The following is a 17,856-nucleotide window of genomic DNA, read 5'->3' on the forward strand; positions in this document are numbered from 1 at the left end:
GGGCAGAGAGAGAGAGAGGGAGAGAGAGAATCCCAAGTCGGCTCTGTGCTTAAAACAGACGTGAGGCTTGATCCTATCAACTGTAAGATCATGACCTGAGCCAAACTCATGACCTTGAGTTAGACATTAAACAGACTGAGCCGCTTAGGTGCCCCTCTGTGTCTGTAGTTTGATTGTGTATTGTCTAGTAAGAATTTTTAGGGTAAACATAGCATTTCCTCGTTGATCATTATCATGACTGGGGTCAAATAGAGTTTCCTCAAAATTCTCTGAAAATTTTTAAAAATAAAAAATCGGAGTAGAAACATTTTATAATTATAATCCACCCTACATTTACACCTTAGATTGATATATAAAGTACTTTGGCATTTATTAGCTTATTTTGATTCTGATGATAGTCTTAAAAGTTATGTAGGGCATGACTTGTATATTGTTGGCATTTTACAGATGAAAAAATTGAGGCTCAATGAAGCTATGTCGTGTGACAGTGATCACCTAGTGAGTAAATTAGGAGTCAGATTCCTAAGCCCATAAATGTTTAAAGGTTTTTAAGACCCTATACACTGTGGTAAGCCAAAGTTTCTTTAGATATACACATTAAAAAAAATGCTCATGGTTGAGGTCTGATTAGCAATAACCACTATTCAGCTGTCCTTTTATTTCATTTCCTTTTGTCATCTTGTGTAGAACTAACTATATGTATACCATGTTCAATCAGTAGATATTTGAGTGCTGCTAAGTGGTTAGTTAGCATTGTACTGGATGCTTTAATGTAATTTGTCCTAGGTAGTACATATGACTCTAAGTGAAAAATGATAGTTTGTAGGTGCTAGGAATATATTTTAATAAGACTTTAAAATTCAGTTCCAATTAAGAGTATTTAGTGAAAAACACATTTGATATTCTGTTGAGTAACTAGAAAACAAAGTAATACTCTATCCAAAGCAATTCAATTTTTTAGAAATAATTTATTTTGTTAAAATAGAAAATAGAGTTTTATGGGGTGCCTGGGTGGCTCAGTCAGTTAAGTGTCTGACTCTTGATGTCAGCTCAGGTCATGATCTCACTGTTGTTGAGACTGAGCGGCACATCTGCCTCCATGCTGATAGTGCACAGCCTGCTTGAGATTCTCTCCCCCTCTCTCTTCCCCTCCCCCATGCACGCACATGTGCACACTCTCAAAAATAAACTTAAAAAAATTGAAAATAGAGTTTTAGAACTCTGTCTAAGCTCCTTAATGAAATCTTGACCTTAAATTTTAGCACTTTAGTTACCTTAGATATGTCCAAGATTGAGTCAAAAAATAAAGGGCGCCTGGGTGGCTCAGTCGGTTAAGCGTCTGACTTCGGCACAGGTCATGATCTCATGGTTTACGAGTTTGAACCCCAAGTCGGGCACTGTGCTGACAGCTTGGAGCCTGGAGCCTGCTTCAGATTCTTTGGCCCCCCTCTCTCTCTGCCCCTCCCCCACTCGTGCTCACGCTGTCTCTTAAAAATAAATAAACATTAAAAAAATTTTAAAAATATATAAATAATTTTCTCAAATTCTAAGTATGCAGAGACAACTATTATTAACATCTTGGTAGAGATCTTTTCATGCTTCTTGCTCTGTATATGTAATTCTATAAGTAGAATATAATTTTATAAATATAATATGTCTGATTCTATAAAGAGTTAATTGTGTAAATTTTTTTATTCAGTGATAGGAAAATACTTCAATGTAAGTTGCTATTAGGTCTGCGTAATCATATAAACCTGCAGCATTGTAAGTGCTGGTTTGCTAAATTATTTTTATGATTTATTAATTTTTCAAATGGTGGATATTTGTTTCAAATATTTTGTTACCATAGAAAAACTTTTAAAGCTGTCTTACAGCTTGAGAAATTTCTAAGATTATCAGGATGTTTCTTTATAATTAAATTTGACACTAATTTTTATGTAATGTGTTGACATTATTTAGAATTTACTATAATCATAATTTCTACTCTTGCTTTACCAACTCATTCTTAACTTAGAACATTTTGCTTCAGAGTTAAGTTTTTTTATTTAAAAAATAGAAAATGTTTGGGTAACTATTTTTTTTTTAAATAGAGATTTTGAAAGTGAATAGTGTTCAGCAAATCTATAATATTTTGAAGAAGTGAGACATGATATTTCAATACCTTGATATTCAATATTGAAATACTTAGATGTGTGTGTGTGTTTTTAATAGATTACCTTTCTCAAGGAATCGATCTTTCTGGAATAGAAGTAATAGAAAATGATCTACTTTTTATTGCAAGAGCTCGACTTGAAGTGGAAAATCAAGCTAAGCGCCTACTGGAACAGGGTGTGGAGACCCAGGTAATGAAAGTAATACCACTTTTTTAATGTGAAAAATATGTTATAGAATTGATGAAGATTTGATTTTGAGTTTAAAAAACTAATCTGTGTCCTCATCCCTGAGGAACTGTGTCTACAGTTTGCATTGGAGAATAGGGTCTAAAGTAAGTACAGGGAAAATGTATTCATTAATACCTATTTATTTCGTTCTAAAAATAGACTACGATTTCTGGTATGTAATATATATGAGATATAGTTTCTGTAATGTATATATGTAGATAGAGAGTTAATACCTGTTGAATATGCTTATTTTGTCTGAGGAACTGTTACTTAATTAAGCCTTTCAGCAACCCAGTAAGGTAGGTATTATTATTTCCATTTTACAAATGAGGAAACTGAGAGCTTAAATAATTTGTCCAAGATCACACAGCTAACACATGGTATTGTTTGGAACATAGACCACTCTAACCCCAGAACCTTGCACGATTAATAATCAATGTGCTATAGTTAAGAAAAAAAAAAAGTACTTTGACTTGAGATTTCTCTGAAGGTGTCATTTTCCTGATGCTTAATGTTCTGAAACCCAAAGGTATTGATGTAGTTGAATCAGCAAATTAGATGTAAATCTCATTCGTTCTACATTTGTATTGCATTGCACCCAGACGTTTTCTCCATTTGTATTGGATCCAAATACAATTATTAGTGTCTATTTTTTATTCACATCTTTTAAACCAGGAATTCGTTTTGTGCATTTATATTGTACAAAAATAATCTTATAAAGATTCTTTAAGTAGTCTCTAAGTCAGAAAGGTACTTATTTGACTTCTGATTCTTCATTTATAATTCAAAAAGCATAACTGAATGTCTGTTACCGTTTTAAATAAATTTTTTATTATCTGCATAATGAAAAGTGAACAAATGATCTGTACATACAGAATGAAATGCCACATACACATAAGGAGTGAAGTAGCACAGTATGAACACATCTATGCAATACAGACCCAGGGCAAGAAATAGGAAATTCCCTGTGCTCCTGGTCACTGCTCTCCTTTCCCAGAAGCCACCATGATTGCAGCTTCTAATACTGGAGCTTGGTTTTACCTCCTGTCAGTTGTTCTAACTTCAGATCTATGAAGATAACACAGTTCTACTGTTAAAAAATAAGGTACTTGTGTACATCAAATTAGAGAAGATACCTTTTCAAAGAAATATTCAGGGAATTCCAAGTCAACTTTGATTTAAGGTGACTATTTGTATAGAAAATTGATGTCGCCTGGCTCATTTAGTTGTGAGAAAGGTAGCAATTAACTTTTCAGAAAGTGCAGTATCACAAGCCTTTTGTATTCATCTAATGTCCATATTGTCACTACCTCAGAGATTTCAAGTTTTATATATAACTACTGTTTAAAATTTTTCCTGTGAAGTTCTATTGCTATATATGTATGTGTGTGTATATGCTTATATCTTTAATTTATGCAACCCTTAATATTTTATTGTATTTCAGAGTTGTGGGAATGAAAGCAAAAATGGTTGAAAAGAAGCATTACTAAAGTTTGTTGAACAAAAATATTTTGCAGTAGGGGTGGGTGATTTTAACATGTTACAAAGGAATGGCTACTTTTAAAGGTTTATTTTTTACCATAGGCTCATATATTTTAAAAGCAGGAAAGTCTTTTCTAGGATAATTGTTCCTAATTAAACTCGATTTTAGATATGTTATTGTTTTGTGTACATTGTGCAGTTTTTGAATTTGACTTTCCATCAGTTTTTAAATCATATTAAAATTAAAGTAGAAGTGATAAAATTTTACAAAATTAATATCCTTAAATGTTAAGAGTGTTATGTATTTGGATTGTATACAGTTAGTCAAAAGATGATTAAAGTAGATAGATAACTTGTTATTTAGCTAATGGCCTATGTCTAATCAATAAGATTAAGTTAGAAAGATAAGGAAGAAAAAAATACATAAAAATACTGTGTGTCTACACAAGTAGATGTGGAACGATCTGCGTGGATCTGAGGAGAACAGGGACCAGGGACCAGGACCTATAATTTTGTATGTCTCAGTGTGGTTTGGAGGGGGGCAGATTCTGCTCAATGGATGGGAATATCGTCTCCCTGTTAGGCTGTATGGATTATGTTAGAGTTTGTTGTTTGCTGGTATCATCCAACTTGTTTGTCTTGTTTAGATTCCGTAAGTATAAAGTAACTAACCTGAATATAATTGGGCTTCGTACATAATTTTCATAAAGGGAGAAAATGTACTGATCTGCCAGTAGTAACATTCTGGTTCATTTTGCAATTTATACAATATTTCTCATGTGTAAATTGACACTGGTGTTTATAACCTCATTTATTTTTGAATTCAGTCATGTGTGTGTGTCTCTCTCTCGGACCTGAGTCCTCTGGGTTATTTTTACAGTGTTAGCTTTCTGGCTTGGCAGAGCTCAGAAGATTAAACCCTCATCAATAATGATGCTACTGAGATAATGTTTCTTGGGAAGCAGGGTGTCTCAGTGGAAGGAGTCTGTTTGGAGCCCCCCCTCCTTTCCTTTTAGAAAGCAACAAGACAGAGGTATCATCCAGCTGTGTCAGCAGGCAGTTCAGGAATTCAGAAAGAAACTAACCTTTATTGAATGCATATTCTTTGCCGGGATTTGTGTTAGTCACTTTACATTTTTATTTCAGTCACGGTAACAAATATGTGAGGAAGATACAATTATCCACTTTTGATAGTTAAGGAAACAAAGCCCTGGAAAGGTTAGGAAATTAGCTGAAGATTACACAGCTAGCAAGTGATAGAGACATAGTCTGGAATGCCTGCTTTCCACCTTGCTTTATTAAGAGCAAGCAGTTTATTCTAATTTTGTTAAATAATCGTATTTTAAATTATTTGACAATTTGTGAAGCAGTTTACGTTGAAAAAGGAATTTTTATAGCCTAAAAATTTCTTTGGGAAGTCTCCATGTGATGACTAATTAAACCAGTTCTTCTGTATTCTTCAGAATTTTTATGTTTCTCTGGCCAACTTTATTTTCCTATTATCTGACGTTAGTGTTTCAGGCCATCAGTCTTCCCCACCTCACCCCATTCTACAGTTTAGCTTGAGCAGATGCCCTTAATTTCTACTTTGTACAGGCACCTTTTGCACCACCTGTGGTGTGGGTACTGTTTCTTAGGAACCTTATCTCCTCGTATTTCCAGCTCTCCTTTCTGTTTTTATCCTCTCCCTTGTGCTCTTTTCCTTGTCATCAGCATTTCAACACGAATGCTTACTGCCAGTGTCCCCTGTGTTCTCTGCTCTTGAGGGTCACACACTTGCTTTTAGTCCTTCACGTGCTTGCCTGCCTGCCTGCCTTCTTTAGGGCTTTCATGTTCCTTTTATGCCTGGAATACTCCTTCCACTTCCCGTTAAAAAAGATGCTGCAGCTTATATCTATTTTATTCTCAAATCTTGTTCTCCCATTTGTCAGACATCTTTGAAATAGTTAAACATACCATTAATATTTATTGTAAATAAAGACTAAAAGAATGGCAGCATTTTAATTTGAAGTACTATTGCATTCATGAAATATTGCTCACTTACTGGTTTATAAGCTTATAACATAAACAGATTTTCAATAAATAAGGAACTTGAAAAATTACATGTCATCGATCGCATTTAATAATCAACTTCTGACATTGGGTTTCTCAAAAATGTTGGTGACATTTTTTTGAGTATGTAGTTGATGGCTACCATTTTCAGTCTCAGTTAATTGTAAAACTGAACTTTATTAAAAGAAAGTTAGTGCATTTTCTTTTCCAAAACCAAAATGTTCATAAAGATAGATAATTTTGCTTTGATCATTACTGTTTTTTCTAGTTAATTGCTTAAATGTGCTGTTTTCATTTGTAGATTTTAAATAGCTTTGTAGTATCATAAAGTCTCTACTACAGTAGTTAAAAGTTTCTGTTTTTGAAGCTTAAACTAAATGGCTACTTAGATAATACTGAGAAACTGTTGTGTCTTCCTACATGAAAAATACGGAATTAGACTGCCCTCACAAAAGCCGTATTATTTCTATATGGAAAAGATGCATAGTGGTATCACTACCATTTTCTTCACTAAAGGTTTGGAAGGATTGATGACTTGGAGTGCATCCTCTGGTGAAGCATACCATATCAGCACAATACAAAAAAAATATTCTTTACTTCACGTGGCCGTCTTTGTCACAAGCGTGGGGCTACACATGGCCTCCATCTACAGCTCTTCGTTGACTCCTATTTCTCTCTCTTTGCTACTGATCCTTAGAATCTTTCACTGACAGAAGCCAGACAAAGAAAGAGAACCTTATGATATTTTCAGGATTGCAACAGATTCATTACCTCAAGCTGTAACTAGCTTTCAAAAATAGGTGACAGAGATTTTGATCTGGACGAGTTCCTGCATCACCATAGATACCAGGCCTCCACAGTGAAATGATGACATTTTAATTAGAAAGACGGCTTTAACTTGTGAATTAGAAGCTTTCTCAGTAAACAAGTGCAGGACTTTCTGAGGGTCTAGGATGGGGGAAGATGTTGTACTTATTTGTCTTTAAAAGTCATCAGGAGAGGGTCTCTGTGATCTGTTCTTTCACAGCTCAGTACTCGGCTATAATCTCCCTATGGTAATTGTTGTCAGTGCTAGGAAGAAAATGTCTGTGAACCTGCCTTTTCCATGGGGCAGAAAACCTCCTTGATCCTTGATCAAGCCCAGGATTCTGGTGCTTACCAGTTGACAGCTAAAAGTAGATCACAACAGCATGATCTTGACAGATTTTCTAAGATGACAGTGTAGAATTAAAGTTGAGTAGATAAATGTCTACATAGCACACAGTAAGTGCTTATATTGTGAACTTTGTGCTTTTGTAAAAAGAATTTTGTAAAATTCTCCGTGCTTCTAGCATAGAGAGGGTACCAATTCAAGTGCATTGTGTTCAAGATCTATAGAAGTTAAACATTTCCTAAGCTTCAAAAACACTGGCAAAGTTGAACAATGAAAACGTGACTCTTTTTGTAGCTAATTATGGTAGTTTAGTATGCAACACTTCTTTTGTGATCTTTTTCTTCTTTATGAGCCTGGCAAACACCAATAGTAGACTCAGTGTCAGTTAATTTGTCAAGTTGATATCTGCTTTCAGAGGTCTACTTTTCTTTCCTTGGCTGCTGGAAGTTTTCCTGGCTGGTCCCATGAATTGTAGGACAGATAGCACCTTTTGCATGTTTCGTCCCAATGTAGTTTTTGTTATTTTTCCATTTGCTAAGTATAGAGTGTCAATAATTTTTCAACTCTTGTTGAAGCATTTTTCTTTTTATTTATTTTTAAAATTGAATTGACATACCATATCCTATTAATTTCATCTATACATCATAGTGATTCAGTATTTTTAAATGTTATGAAATGGTCACCGTAAGTGTAGTTACTGTGACCATACAAAGTTATTACAGTGTTACTGACTATATTTCCTATGCTGTACATTACATCCCCATGACTTCATTATTTTATAACTGGGAGTTTATACTTCTTGATCTCCTTCACCTACTTTACCTGCCCCTCAATCCCTCTCTCATCTGGTAACCAACAGTTTGTTTCCTGCATCTGTAAAACTGTTTCTGTTTTGTTTTGTTTTTTTAGGTTCCACATATAAGTGAAACCATGTGGTATTTGTTTTTCTGTTTCTGACATTTCACATAAGATCCATCCATGTTGTAAAAAATGGCAAGAATTTTTTTTTTAGCTTTTTATTTTATTTATTTTGTTAAAGTAAGCTCTATGCCCAATGTGGAGGTGGAACTCCTGATCCCAAAGTGCTGTTCTGACTAAGCCAGTCAGGCACCTCAGATTTCATTCTTTTTTATGGCTATTCCATCGTATATATATATACCACATCTTTTTAATGTGTTCCTCTCAGTGGACACTTAGATTGCTGTCGTATCTTGGCTGTTGCAAATAATGCTACAGTGAACATAAGGGTGCGTATTTCTCTTCAAAGTATTTTTACAATGGAGAATGGAGTCTGAAGTTTGAGGTCAGCACGTGGTGGTCCTCCTGCAAGTAAGCAGGGCAGAGACCTGGGAGTGGACCTTGAGGCCTGAGGATCCCTTGGGTTGCACAGGAGAAGCATTTCCCCTGCTTGGAGTGCATTTGGTAGAGGTGGTACAGCTCTCTGTGGGCAAAAGACCTGGTGAGCACCATCAAGCTACCACATTCACCAGTATGGGAACAAAGACACCTGCTAAGTGCAGCAAACCCTGGTGTTGGTTGTGTGTTGCAATTCACCATAAACTCTGAACCGCTGCTGCTTTGCCGGCAGCATGAGTGTTTCCTGGGACAAGCAGGCCCTGGCCACAGTGCTGCAAGACTGTGGGTCTATATAGATGCCCAGAAGATTACTGTGGGTCTGAACTGCAGGGGTCTGAAGTATGGGGTTTTGAAACATAGCCAGACCTGAGATAAAACCCCAGAGAGAGGTGCCGCCTGGTAGACAGACAGCTCGGACACAGACAGAGAAGGCAGGGAGCTGTCAGAAACGGGAGACACTGGAGGGGTGACTTATTGCATGTCTGTGAGGGCGTGAACTTCCTGCTCTGCAGACGAGAGCAGGGTGAAGCCATTTTCACCATTAGCCCACCAACACTGATTGACCCCCACTAGGCTAAACAGCACCACCAAGTGGAGAATGGAGCTGTTACACCAGCCCCCCCCCCCCCCCCCCCCCCCCCCCGTCATGCCCTCCAGGCACATCCAGGAGTTTAGTCAACTGGCCACAGACTGCTGCAAACTTTCAGCTCTAGGGGAAACTGGATCTAACTTCATTTGGGTTTTTTTTGTTGTTGTTGTTCATTTGTTCATTTTTGGTGTTGGCTTCTGTTTTTGTTGTTGTTCTTTCTTTTGTTCTTGGATACAGAAAAAGCAAATTATTTTATTTAAAAAAATTTTTTTTCTCTCTTCTTTTTCTCTTTTCGCTTTTTTCTATCAAGCTTCTCTTGACAGGCAGACCAAAACACACCTAGGATCCACATTCCTTTAATTGAATAAAAACATATTTTTTTAAGTTTATTTATTTTGAGAGAGAGCGCAGTAGGGGAGGAGCAGAGAGAGATGGGGACAGAGAATCCAAAGCAGTCTTTGGTGCTGACAGCAGAGAGCCTGATGCAGGGCTTGAACTGATGAACCATGAAATCATGACATGAGCTGAAGTCAGATGCTTACCTCACTGAGCCACCCAGGTGCCTCATTTTTTTTTTAATTTTAATTTTTATTTCATTCTATTGTTACTGCTTTTTCTTTTTCACTTAAAATGACAAGATGGAGGAATTCACCTCAAAGGAAAGAAAAGGAACAAATGATGACCAAGGATTTAATCAATGCAGATATAAGTGAGATGTCTGAACTAGAATTGAAAACAGTGATTATAAGAATACTAGCTGGGCTTGAAAAAAGCTTAGAAGACACCAGAGAATCCCTTTCTCTAGAGATAAAAGGACAAAAATCTAGTCAGGCTGAAATTAAAAATGCTCTAATTGAAATTCAAACCCAAATGGAGGCCATAAACACAAGGATGGATGAGGCAGAGGAAGAAATTAGCAATATAGAAGATACAATTATGGAGAATAATGAAGCTGAAAAGGAGGGAAGCAAAATTCAGGGATCAGGAAGGCGGACTTAGGAAAGTCAGAGATTTATTAAAACATAGTAACATTTGTATCATAGGAGTCCCAGAAGATGAAGATAGAGAAAAAGGGGCAGAAGGTTTATGTGAGCAAATTATAGCTGAAAACTTCCTTAATATGGGGAAGACATAGACATCAAAATCTGGAAAGCACAGAGAACTCCCATTAAATTCAACAAAAGCTAGCCATCACCAAGACATATCATAGTCAAACTCACAAAATACACAGGCAAGGAAAAAGTCCTGAAAGCAAGGGAAAAAGTTCTTTTCTACAAGGGAAGACAAATCAAGTTTGCATCCGATTTGTCCACAGAAACTTGGCAGACCAGAAAGGAGTACCGAGATATATTCATTGTGCTGAATGGGAAAAATATGCAGCCAAGATTACTGTATCCAGCAAGGCTGTCATTCGAAATAGAAGGAGAGAGAAAGAGCTTCCCAGGCAAACAAAAACTGAAGAAGTTTCTGGCCACTAAACCAGCCCTACAAGAAATTTTAAGGGGTATTCTTTGAGAGGAGGGAAGAAAAACCCCACAAGCAACAAAGACTAGAAAGGACAAGAGACCGTAACCAGAAACACCAACTCTACAGGTAACAGTGGCACTAAATTCGTATCTTTCAGTAATCACTCTGAATGTGAATGGACTAAATGCTCCAATCAAAAGACATGGGGTATCAGAATGGATGAAAAAAACAAGATCTACCTATTTGCTACCTCAAAGAGACTCATTTTTGACCTAAAGACACCTACAGATTAAAATTGAGGGGATGGAGAACCATTTATCATGCTCAGGGACATCAAAGGAAAGCTGGAGTAGGCAGCCATACTTATATCAGACAAACTAGGTTTGAAAACAGAATCTGTAATAAGAGATGAAGAAGGGCATTATATCATAATTCAAGGTTCTCTCCATCAAGAAGATCTAAAAATTGTAAATGTTTATGCTCCAACTTGGAAGTGCCCAAATATATATATATCAATTAATAACAAATGTAAGGAAACTCATTGATAATAATACAATAATAGTAGGGGATTTAACACCTCACTTAAAACAATGGACAGATCACTTAAGCTGAAAATCAACAAGGAAACAACACCTTTGAATGACACACTAGACCAGATGGACTTAACAGTTATTTTCAGAACATTTCATCCTAAAGCAGAATACACATTCTTCTCAGGTGCACATGGAACATTCTCCAGAATAGATCATATTACTAGGTCACAAATCATCCCTCAGGTGGTACAAAAAGATCAAGATCATGCCGTACTTATTTTCACATCACAATGATTGAAGTCAACTGCAAGAAAAAAAAAATTGGAAAGCCCTCAAATACATGGAGGTAAAAGAATATTGTACTAAAGAATTAATAGGTTAGCCAGGAAATTAAAGGCGAAATAAAAAAATATACGGAAGCAAATGAAAATGAAAACATGACAGTCCAAACCTTTTGGGATGCAGCAAGGTTAGTCCTAAGAGGGAAGTGTATTGCAATTTAGGCTGATATAAAGAACTAAGAAAGGTTCCCAATACACAGCCTAACCTTACACCTAAAGGAGCTAGGAAAGAAATAGCAAATACACCCTAAAGCCAGCAGAAGAAGGGAAATAGTAAAGATAAGAGCAAAAATGATATAGAAACAAACAAAACCCAGTAGAACAGATCAACAAAACTAAGAGCTGATTCTTTGAAAGAATTAGCAAAATGGATGAATCCCTAGCCAGACTTACCAAAAAGAAAAGAGGAAGGACCTAAATAGACAAAAATCATGAATGATAAAGGAGACATTATAACCAGTACCACAAAAACAGACAATTATAAGAGAATACCGTGAAGAATTATATGCCAGCAAACTGGGCAATCTGGAAGAAATGGACAAATTCCTAGATACTTCCGTATTACCAAAACTCAAATGGGAAGAAATAGAATATTCGAACAGGCCAATAACCAGCAATGAAATTGAATCAGTATTTAAAAATCTCCCAACAAACAAGAGTCCTGGTCTAGATGGCTTCCCAAGGGAATTTCCTCAGACATTTAAAGAAGAGTTAATACCTATTTTTCTCAAGCTGTTCCAAAAAATAGGAGTAGAAGGAAGACTTCCAAACTCATTCTATGAAGCCAGCATTACCTTGATTCCAAAACCAGAGAGCCTAGTAAACAAAATTACAAGCCAGTATCCCTGATGAACATGGATGCAGAAATTCTCAAGATATTAGCAAATCAAATTCAACAGTACATTAAAAGAATTATTCACCATGATCAAGTGGGATTTATTCCTGGGCTGCAGAACTGGTTCAATATTCACAAATCAATCAAGATGAATAAACTACATTAATAAAAAATAAGAACCATATGATACTTTCCATAGATGCAGAAAAAACATTTGACAAAATACAGCATCCATTCTTGATAAAAACTCTCAATAAAGTAGGCATGGATTGAACATACCTCAACATCATAAAGACCATATACAAAAGAGCCACAGCTAATATCTTCAATGAAGAAAATCTGAGAGCCTTTCCCTATGGTCAGGAACAAGACAAGGACGTCCTCTCTCACCGTTACTATTTAGCATAGTACTAGAAGTCTTTAGACTCAGACATTAGGCAACAAAAAGAAATAAAAGGCATCCATATTGTCAAGGAAGAAGTCAAACTTTCACTATTTGCAGATGACATACTTTAGGTAGAAAACCTGAAAGACTCCACCAAAAAAATTGATAGAACTAATATATGAGTTCAGCAAAGTCACAGCATGTAAAATCAACATGCAGAAATCTGTTGCATTTCTATACACTAATAAAGCAGCAGAAAAAGAAATGAAGGAATCAGTCCCATTTCCAATTGCATTAAAAACAGTAAGATACCTAGGAATAAAACTAATTGAAGATCTATAAACTGAAACTATAGAAAACTATGAACTATAGAACACTTATGAAAGAAATTGAAGAGGACACAAAGAAATGGAAAAGTATTCCATGCTTATGGATTGGATGAACAAACATTATTAAAATGTCTATACTGTCCAAAGTAATCTACACATTTAGTGTAATCCCTATCAAAATACCACCACCTTTTTCACAGAGCTAGCACAAACAATCCTAAAATTTGTATGGAAACACAAAAGACCCCAAATAGCCAAAGCAATCCTGCAAAAGAAAAAACTGAAGTCCTGACTATTCTGCATTTCAAGCTATATTACAAAGCTGTAGTCATCACGACAATATGGTTCTGGCACAAAAACAGACACATAGATGGGTGGACATAACAGAAAACCCAGAAATAGACCCACAACTGTATGGTCTGCTCATCTTTGACAAAGCAGAAAAGGACATCCCATAGAAAAAGGGAAGTCTCTTCAACAAATGGTGCTGGGAAAATTGGATGGTGACATGCAGAAGAATGAACCTGGACTACTTGTTACACCATACACAAAAATAAACTCAAAATGGATGAAAGACTTAAATGTAAATAGGAAGCCATCAAAATCCTAGAGGAGAAAACAGGCAACAACCTCTTTGACCTTGGCGGCTGCAACTTCTTACCTGACATGTCTCCAGAAGCCAGGGAAACAAAATAAAAAATGAACTCTTGGGACCTCATCAAGGTAAAAAGCTTCTGCACAGCAAAGGAAACAATCAGCAAAACTAAAAGGAACCGACGGAATGGGCAAAGACATTTGCAAATGACAGATAAAGGGTTAGTATCAAAATCTATAAATAACTTATCAAACTCAACAACCAAAAAACAAATAGCCCAGTTAAAAAATGGGAAGAAAACATGAATAGACCGTTTTCCAAAGAAGACATCCAGTTGGCTAAAATAAACATGGAAAGATGCTCAACATCAGTCATCATCAGGAAAATACAAATCAAAACCACACTGAGATATCACCTGACACCTGTCAGAATGGCTAAAATTAACAACAACACAAGAAACAACAGGTGTTGGTAAGGATGCCAAGAAAGGGAAACCCTCTTGTACTTTTGGTAGGAATGCAAACTGGTGCAGCTACTATGGAGAACAGTATGGAGGTTCCTCAAGAAACTAAAAATAGAACTATGCTGTGATCCAGCAATTGCACTCTTAGGTATTTACCCAAAGGATATAAAAATACAGAATAAAAGGGGTACATGCACCCCAATGTTTATAGCAGCACTATCAACAGTAGCCACACTGTGGAGAGAACCCAAATGTCCATTGACTGATGAATGGATAAAGAAGATGTGGTGTGTGTGCACGCGTGCGCGCGCGCGATGGAATATTATTCAGCCATCAAAAAGAATGCAATCTTGTCATTTGCAATGATGTGGATGGAACTAGAGTGTATTATGCTAAGTGAAATAAGTCAATTGGAGAAAGACAAGTACCATTTTGTTTCACACATGTGGAATTGAAGCAAAACAGATGAACATATGGGAAGAAGAGGGGAAAAAGAAGAGAGGAAAAAAACCCACAAGAGACTCTTAGTGACAGAGGGAGGTGGGTGGCAGCTGGGCTAGATGGTGATGGGAATTAAGGAGTGCACTTGTGATGAGCACTGGGTGTTGTATGTAAGTAGTGAATCACTGGATTCTATATTAAAAAACTGAATATAAGAAAAAGAAACCAATCACAGCAACCAAAAAATAAAATCAAAAGCTTAAAAAAAGACAAATTAGTGTTTTTATTTTCTTCAGATAAATACCCAGAAGTAGAACTGCTAGATCATATAGTAGTTCTATTTTTAACTTGTTGAAGAACTTCCTTACTGTACTCCCAAACCATTTTTGTTGACACAAAATAAACAACTTCAGGGAGGTAGGTGATATGAGTGAAGGGAATCAAAGGTTTAAACTTCAATTTATAAAATAAATGAGTCTTAAAAAAAAAAAAAGAGGTTAGAGAGGGAGAGAGCCAAGCATAAGAGACTCTTAAAACTGAGAACAAACTGAGGGTTGATGGAGGGTGGGAGGGAGGAGAGGGTGGGTGATGGGTGTTGAGGAGGGCACCTTTTTGGATGATCACTGGGTGTTGTATGGAAACCAATTTGAAAATAAATTTCATATTTAAAAAAATAAAATAAAATAAATGAGCCTTGCATATGTAATGTACAGCATGGTAACTACAGTTAATATCACTGTATTGTGTGTTTGAAAGTTGCTGAGAGAGTAAGTAGATCTTAATAGTGCTTATCACAAGACAAAATTCTCACAACTGTGGTGATGGTGTTAAGACTTACTGTTGTGATCATTCTGCAGTGTACACAAATATCAATCATTATGTTGTACACGTGAAATTAATATAATAAGTCAATGATACCTTGGGGCGCCTCGGTAGCTCAGTTGGTTAAGCATTCGGCTTCAGCTCATGTCATGATCTCGTGGTTTGTGAGTTCAAGCATCATGTCCGGTTCTGTGCTGACAGCTCAGAGCCTGGAGCGGCTTTTGATTCTCTGACTCCCTCTCTCTCTCTGCCTCTCCCCTGCTTACACTCCGTCTCCCTCTGTCTCAGAAAATAAATAAATGTTAAAAAAAAAAAAACAAGTCAATGATATCTCAATTAGAAAAGAAACGATTTGAAGGGATGATTATAATATGAGCTCTTCAGGTTACACAGAGCTAAAGGTTTCAGGTATTTCCTTTACCGGTGGCCTTGATAAATAATTTGCCATATATCCCCTCCAAATATTTGTTTGTTTGCTCCTATCACTATTAGCTTTCCTTAAATTTAGTGGAAACCTGGCATGGGTATATTTACACTTAATTAAATAAGCTAATGACATGTATAAATAATTTCAAAAGTTACTCTTACAGTTTCTCTTTACTGTTAATAATAGCAATGTTATTAATTTGGACTGATGTGGTGTTTTAGAACTTAAAAAGATATTTTAAACTGATCAACTAAATATTTTCCCAAAGCTTAGTCTTACTTAGCTTGTGCTTACTGTTTTATCCTTAAATTTGAATGGAAATTAATTTGAGCTCTTAATTAAACACTCTAAATCAGGGAGGGGTTGGTAGTATGGTAGTATGTTTTTTGTATGGCTCAGGTGCTAAGAATTATTTTTATATGGTTGGAAAAAAACAAAGAGGAACATACAGTTGAGACCTTATATGGCCTGGAAAGCCTGAAATATTTACTGTTGAGCCCTTTAAAGAAAAAGTATGCTGATTGCTGCTTTAGTTTTAATTTCTTTATGGTGGATGCATTAATATCTCCCTTCCACCCACCACCCTTTTCTCTTTTGCAGTATTTCAATCGTTAATATGGTACTGCTCTATGTTCTTGTTTTATGCTGAATGTAAAGTAGCATTGTTCTTTTTGTTTCTATATTATACAGTGATGGTATTTTCTTATCCTTTCATATTTCTCTTGTCATGAACAACCTACAGTAACATTGGTTGCTTTGTTTTGAAATTTAATTCTATTGCTCTCTTGTAGTGTAGATTCACTCTAATTCAGTCTAATTAACTGTCTGCTTCCAGCCTTAGGGTCTTTGGCATTATAGCTTTCCATAGTTTTCCAGTTCACTGAATGGCATTTCATTTTCATTCTCCCCTGTGATTTAGCATCTGACTAAATTTTCATTGTTCTTCATACAGAATCTGTCACTGTTCTTTGGTTAAAATTTGTGTAATTGTTTTATGTTTCTCAAAAACACAGAACTTTTTATTTGGGCAATTCTTCTTTGTATGGCTTTATCTAATTTAAACAATTTAATACTGGCTTTTTATTATAGTAGTAAACACTGAAATTTTTATTTTGTAATTCAGAAGAAAAGACCCAGGCAACCACTTTGGGTCACTATAAGATTAGTTTGCATCTTCTAAACTTCTAGTTTGAAGTCATACCTGTGCTTTCTCATGTCTGGTTCTGTTGTTCACCATAATTATTTTGAGATTGATCCATGTTATATGCATTGGTGGTTTGGTCCTTTTTTTTTTTTTTTTTTTTTGCTGATTAGTAGTCCAGTTTATTGAAGGACATTTATTCACTTATTGATGAGCATTTGGATTATTTCCATTTTCAGGTTAGGGTTAATAAAGCTGCCGTGGGTCAAGTACAAGTCTTTGTGTCAGTGTAGGTTTTCATTTCTCTTGGGTGAATACCAAATGCAAAGAATTTTGGGGTTTTGGAAAGAATAATGTTTACTTTTTAAAGAGACTAGCGAGTTTCCAAAGTGGTTCATCGTTTTACCTTCCCATATTAGCTTAGAATTCTTCCAGGTCCTCACCAAAATTCGATGTTGGCAGTCTTTTTAATTTTAGCCCTTTCAATAGGTGGGGGTAGCAGATTCTCATTGTAGTTTTGTTTTGCCTTTTCCTAATTGCTGATGTGACCTGCTTTTCAAATACCTAATACATAGGGTCTTGGCTTGGTATTTAAAGTTTACTTTCTTCTTCTCCTCACTGTTGTGTGAGAATTCTTAATGTATTCTGGATACAAGTCTTTTGCTGTATATGTGTATTGTAAATATTTTCTCCCATTCTAAGGCTTTCCTTTTTTGTTTTAGCATTGTTACTGACGTGTAAGTTAACATACTATAACATTCGTGCATTTAAGCCTACAGTTTGATGGGTTTCAGTAAATTGTATACAGTTGTGCAACCATCTCATAACTCAGTTTGTTAGCAAACTGTTACCACCACAAACCGTTCCCTCATGCCTGTTTGCAGTCAGTGCCTTCTTCCCCCTCCCCAAATCCAGGCAATCCCTGTTCTTCTTTCTGTGTCTACAGATTTCACTTTTTCTAAGATTTCATACAAATGGAACAATACAGCATGTAGTCTCACGCAGTACCTTCTTTCATCTAGCATAGTGTTATTTTTAGGTTCATCTTTGTTCTTGCATGCATG

General features: G+C 36.0%; 1 protein-coding gene across 2 annotated transcripts in view; it reads left to right on the top strand.

The window, feature by feature from the left end:
* The window catches only part of COG5 (component of oligomeric golgi complex 5), a 320,495-nt gene that overhangs the window by 133,890 nt on the left and 168,749 nt on the right, over positions 1–17,856 (top strand). For both annotated transcript variants that reach the window (XM_045494456.1, XM_045494455.1), the window contains exon 7: positions 2,212–2,342. In XM_045494456.1, the coding sequence (XP_045350412.1) occupies positions 2,212–2,342 (131 nt within the window). The remainder of the gene's footprint in view (positions 1–2,211; positions 2,343–17,856) is intronic.

The sequence above is a fragment of the Leopardus geoffroyi genome, chromosome A2, assembly GCF_018350155.1.
Source record: "Leopardus geoffroyi isolate Oge1 chromosome A2, O.geoffroyi_Oge1_pat1.0, whole genome shotgun sequence".
Lineage (NCBI taxonomy): Eukaryota > Metazoa > Chordata > Mammalia > Carnivora > Felidae > Leopardus > Leopardus geoffroyi.